The sequence below is a fragment of the Populus alba genome, chromosome 8, assembly GCF_005239225.2.
Source record: "Populus alba chromosome 8, ASM523922v2, whole genome shotgun sequence".
NCBI lineage: Eukaryota > Viridiplantae > Streptophyta > Magnoliopsida > Malpighiales > Salicaceae > Populus > Populus alba.
The window spans coordinates 13,284,660-13,290,473 of NC_133291.1; the positions used below are offsets into that span (position 1 = coordinate 13,284,660).

A 5,814-nucleotide genomic window follows, 5' to 3' on the forward strand; every position below is an offset into this window, starting at 1 on the left:
CATTTGGTTTGTGTGTTCTTTGATCTGGGTTACGTTTAAATTTTAATTAATGTCGTGCTTTGAAAGCGCGATATCTAGCTTGCCGTGTTTTTTTTATAGCGATATTTACTAAATATCACACTTCCAAAGCACAACAATGTCAAACTGTACCATTTCACCAAATATTTTTGAAACGATGGTATTCCAATAGTTTTTTTTTTTTTTATGTTTACTATGCTATTTTTACAAAAAAAAAAAAAAAAGGGGTTTAATATGCACATCTAATTTGTGTGATTTGTGATTTATTGTAGTGACCTTTATAGGTCCATGTATTACACATCTTTTGTGAAGTAAATCGTGGAGCAAAAAGGTTGGCCTTTAATCCTTACTCTTTTATTGTGGGTGTTGTTTTTCATATATCAATTATTAAGGGTTGTTTTAAGATTCTCCTAAAAAAAATACGTGGAGTTACAACTCCTAAGATGTTTAGGGTGTGATCCTACCAAAGCTTTGCTCTCCCACTAACTATAAACTCATGCTCCACATTATTTTGCGTAAAAAGTGAAGTCTAGATACCACTTCGTGTTTAAAGATTAATGATATCAAGATAACTCGATAAATCATTATTTTAAAACCCGATCCGATTTGGTAGTTTAATCCATGACTCGAGTAATCTAGGGCCTAAGTCGAGCCATGTCTCAATAAAAATAGGAGGAGAATTAACCTAATATAATCCATTCAAAAAACTAGATTGACTGCCATCTAATTAGCCCTGAGAAAACCCAGATATAACTCGTTGAGCGCCACCCCCAAATGATGTCATTTTTATATTTTTTTATATATAAAAAATTAACTCAGGTTAACTTGGGTCAATCAACCTAACCTATGATCTGTGAGTTATCTTGGGTTGATTTCTAGGTCATTAGACTGAAAACACTATATATGAAAAAACCAAGAAGTTCAATACTCAACAATTCAAATGTCGAAGAATAAAATCAAGAAAATAATCAATTACACAAAAGTATCAGAAATAAAAAAATCAAAATTAAAACAATGAGAAAAAAATAAATAAAAAATATTAGAAAGCAAGAACAATTTTTTGATTGAGGGTTAAAATAATATAATATATATATATATATATATATAACAAAATGACAAAAAAATTAAAAATATAATAACTAAATTAGAAAAAAAACAAAGCACAAAAACTTGAATTAAAGAATGAAATTGAAAACCATAAAAAAGTTGACAAAAAGCCAAGTAAACAACTAGAAATTAAAAAAAGAATAATCAAATTGAAAAAAATTATATATGAAAAAGGACAAAAACTAAAACTAAAAAAAAATAAAAATTAAAGTTAAAATACCAAAAATAAAAAAGACCAGCTATAATTTTTTAAGATAGAAAAAAAAAAAAAAAAAAAGGCCGAACAACAAGAAAGCACCCAACCAACCGTCAACATGTATCATATTGAAGGAAAAGGACGTGGCTATGCTTCCAACAAAACAATGAAAGATAATTTTATGCAACTAGGAGTCGCTACACAGGTCAACAACTTTTAAAATTAAATGATATTAAATTAATATAAAAGGACATGCATGCCCTTGATTACCCTAACAATTGCAAATTAATGCATGAACAGTCTAGTCCACGCTATCCACTTCAACGTTGGCATTTACAGAAACATAGTAAAAAGGTGCAGTCCATTGTTCAACAGTTTATTCCAACGCTGCAGAAAAACAGAAGATCGGTAGTAAACAGAGAAATAAGCAGCTCTTTATTATGGAAACAGCATTCACCATCAGGTCAGAGATTACATCTTCATTTTGGCAAAGCCTTTTATGGTCTGATATAGCTGCCTTTATATAGAGGGATTTAGTAGAAAGAAAATAGTGTTAAGATCTAATGAAAACTAGAAACTTGGAGCAAGAAACTGCCGGCAGAAAACAAATTGATTCCCAGAGTTGATTAACTTATGCAGCTGCAGTGATGCACTCGATTGCCTGTTTGCATATGCCAGTCATTGTTGCTTCCGGGCCATAGACCTATGAGAGAACGTAGAAACAAGAATAAATGTCAGTTGATACTACTTCTTGCGATGCTGCTCTACTTTTTTAAGTGCAATGGAGGAAAAGGTTAAGGAAATTTTCCACACTTCAGTACCTCAATTGGGATTCCAATTTCCTCTCCAAGTGCCCTCATTTTCGCAAGGCCCCTCTGGTAATTAGGACCTCCTCTCCTCACATATATATTCATCCTTGCTGCTTTCAGCTTCGATTCCTGATAAACAAAATACAATTCCCAATTATCACCAGTACAATTAAAAAAATGAGATTTTAAAGGGATTCATAGCAGTTCAGTCCAAACCCTGTTTAACATAAGATCCTAATGTTAAACACAAGTCTAGAAATTCATTATGTTCTTCATTGGTGTGAAAACTTTTCTCTTTGCAATAAAAGATTTGAGTTACAGACAGATTTTAGAGGAAAATGTCTCGACTTTGTAGAAGAAGAGTTAGAATTCCTGTTGCAGCTGAAGTTCTGGATTTTTAAGTGGATGCAGGGAAATTTGGCATTGCATTTGTGATGCCATTAAACTTGGGAATGAAAGAAGAATGAACATAAGAAAATGCTAGCCAAACTAACTCACCTTCTCCTTCAGGGCTCGAATTATGCCATTAAATGTAGCAGCAACATCAGTAAAGTTAGCAATTCCTCCTCCAATTACAAGGGCTCTCTTTTGGCCATCAGGATCAGAAGTTGCACACTGTTGAGATGTAATGAAATTATATGTAAAGCCAAGATGAAATACAGAACACAGATCTGAGGGTTTATGAGCTTCAGAAAATATTCTCCTAATCTTTTTCTAAGATTGGTTAGCATTAACTTTTCAAAAAATTAAAAGGATGACAGCAAAAGAGTGGATAGAAAAGGTCCTTACATCAATTACAACTCTGGCATACTGCAACACCTCCTCTTCATTGGGGGCTCCACTATATTCTGCATAGTTCCCAAGTTCGGAAGCATAGCCAAGATCTCCGACCTGATCAGCAACAATTAATTGATATAAGAAGCAATTGCATAAAAAAAAAAAAAAACAGCATTGACAGGATTTCTAGCAATCCTGCAATCCAAACATCTATAGCCATACCGTATCAGCATAGATGACACTTGCACCTCCTCCAGCCACCATAGTCCAAATTCGCCCCTCTGGATTCAATACCGTGAATTTCAAAGATGCACTTGTCTGAAAGAATATTAAAGGAAAAGAACCATAAACATCATAAGATTCTAAATGGAAATCTTAAACACCGCCAAAAAGCCTTCCTGGATCTCTGAGGCCAAGGAATAACCAAAATCTTGACAATGAAATATGTTCGTGAATCGTAACTATTTCAATCTATGCACAACTGAGGATCCAGGAGCAATGAGAGAGAGAGAGAAGAAATTAAGGCACAGTATTAAGTGGTTGAAAACAATTTTCAAGCACAGTATAGGTCAAGGCATCAATCAATCTAGAACATTACCTTTTCATCTAGGCCATGAACAAAGCTTTCAGTAGAGCTCATAACTCTTCCAAATGGCATTGGAAATTCAATGTTCCCCCACCTGCAAAAGAATGAAGCTGGGTAAGATGATGATGAAGATGGCAAGGCATGTGTTCAATAAATTAGAGCATCAAATCACTAGTGCTAAAACACTTGGCTTTATATACTTCTATCTATGCTTTGTGTTGTGCCTGTATTTTCAACAATTTCAGGTTTTGAATGAAGTGGATTGATCAATTCACTCCAATTCCCAATACTTCCATAAAACACTATTAAGTCTTATTAATAATAATAATAAAAAAAAGAATTAAGGGTTCAGTTAAGCAAATGAAAGTACTTTTTGAAGTTTTTAAATGCTGCAGTGTCGTCCAGCTCGCCTCTCATATCCAAAGGATAGGGCTTTCCATCAACCAAGGTGAAAGGATTCATCTCTAGGAAAGTGAAGTCAAGATCTAACAATAAAAGATTAAGAAGTCAAAATAAAACTCTAATAGCCAAAGAAACATATATTAGAATTAAATATGACATGCATTCATCAAAGATCATTGACATACCTTGAAAAAGAGCAAAAACCGATTGAATGAACTCCTCAATCTCTCCTTTTATCTGGATGGAAGAAAAAAAATCTGAGTCAATGATTTCATACCCAGAATAAAAGCCTAAACCAAATATGCACAAATGACAAATACAAAAATAAACAGAAAGAAAATATGATTGTCTATTTCAATAGCATCCTTTCTACACTGCGGTAGGAAAAATCAGGGTAGAAAGATCACTTTCTCGACGTAAATGTTTACCTCCAAAGGAATGGTCGCAACAAGTGGAGCACAAACTTCAGACGTAAACGTTGCCCCTGTTGGAACAAATATAGTTTTAACCTGTCCAACAACCACAAATCACACTGTAAGTTATGAAGCAGTAAAGTAAGAAACTAGAACAAGACAGTTGATCTAAAATTTCCATGTAACAACAGTACCTTATCCCAATTCTCTTCAATTTCAATCCCTCCGCATTCGGAAAAGCTGATGCTGCACCCAAGTCTCTCCGAGACAATGTTTAGATAGAACTCTTGGTCGTGGGGGATAAAGGGTTCAACGATGAATGTCGTTATAGGTCCTTTGCATCCGCCCATTTCAACCTCTTTGCCAAGACGTTGTTTGACAAAATCAGCAACTTGATCCAGATTCAGATTTAAAGCAACAAGGCCACTCTTCCCACGTTTCCCAAACAGCATGTCAGGTTTTACAACCAGTTTTGCTGATGACAGCCACGGTTCTTTCTCTGCTAACTCATTGAAATCAGTCGATTCCGTCACCTAAAATATAACAAAACAAAAAAGGAAAAAAAAATGTAACATTTGCAGCATATCTAACATGGGAATTTGTGTTTTTAAACGGATTTAATGATTTGTAGAAGCATTGTTGATCAAGCCATATAAAACCCACCCATCCATGCATCGAATATCATCTTTTGTAACATCTTTCTAAGCAATTAATCGATTGATTTAAAGAAGAGATTAAGGGGCCGAGTGTGAGAGACTTACTTGAGCAGATTTGATGGGCAAATCGCGTCCAGAAAACCTCTTGAAATGCTCCTTCAACAATCTCTTGGAGTCGTACTCTCTGATCTTCTTGCGCGCCATTCAAATCTCTTTTCTTTTCCTTACCTGAAAATAAAATAAATAAAATTGAATACAGATCTGCTAACATAAAATACTACCACCCCAATCACAAACACATAGCAAGTACTGAGGATTAAGAAACAATAAACAAGATTATTAGCTACCCTTCAAATCGACTCAATGGGGTAGGAAGGAACTGGAGAGAAGACAGAAACAACAGTAGCCAAGGCTTTGAATCTCTGCCAAGTGCGCCTTTGGTAATAAGCACAAGCTGCTATTTATAGTTGCAAATCTCAGTTTCTTTTATTTCTATTCTAACAGTAACTCCAAGGTAAAACGAGGTTTCCGTTTTTCTTTTTGTAGTTCAGAAATCAAATCTGTGAATATATTCCAAGGAAGGTTGCTGTTTTTTTTTTCTTACACACACACATGCATACCATATATATTATTTTTGGAATAACTTTGATTTTTTAAATGAATTTCTATATTATTTCTTTAGCTTTTCGAATCAAATGTTTGAATGAATGAACGCCTGGTCACATGCGGCATCTACCATCTTCGACCAACGTTTCAACCCTTTAAAGATTCAACTACCCTTATTTTTTTCTTTCAAGTTATTTGGTCCACTGCACGTGTTGTGCAACCGATTATTTATTAATTTCTCCTT

At 34.3% G+C, this 5,814-nt stretch overlaps 1 protein-coding gene across 1 annotated transcript; it reads right to left on the reverse strand.

Annotated features, from left to right (window-relative positions):
* Positions 1 to 1,733: 1,733 nt before the first annotated feature.
* LOC118037789 (ATP-citrate synthase alpha chain protein 2) lies at positions 1,734 to 5,559 on the reverse strand. The gene is made up of 12 exons (XM_035043893.2): positions 5,312 to 5,559; positions 5,070 to 5,192; positions 4,503 to 4,841; positions 4,324 to 4,404; positions 4,081 to 4,132; positions 3,864 to 3,978; positions 3,506 to 3,587; positions 3,130 to 3,225; positions 2,920 to 3,021; positions 2,629 to 2,745; positions 2,143 to 2,259; positions 1,734 to 2,024 (listed from the first exon to the last, which is right to left on the reverse strand). Exons 2-12 carry the CDS (start codon positions 5,166 to 5,168, stop codon positions 1,953 to 1,955), a joined length of 1,272 nt encoding a protein of 423 aa, XP_034899784.1. The 5' UTR covers positions 5,169 to 5,192; positions 5,312 to 5,559; the 3' UTR covers positions 1,734 to 1,952.
* Between the last annotated feature and the right edge of the window lie 255 nt (positions 5,560 to 5,814).

Coding starts and splice junctions, on each gene's coding strand:
- LOC118037789 (XM_035043893.2), bottom strand. CDS start 5,168: ATGGCGCGCAAGAAGATCAGAGAGTACGACTCCAAGAGATTGTTGAAG. Junction 3,979..4,080: donor GGTTTTTGCTCTTTTTCAAG/GTATGTCAATGA, acceptor TTTTATTGTTAG/ATCTTGACTTCACTTTCCTA. Junction 3,022..3,129: donor GTGTCATCTATGCTGATACG/GTATGGCTATAG, acceptor GTTGCTGATCAG/GTCGGAGATCTTGGCTATGC.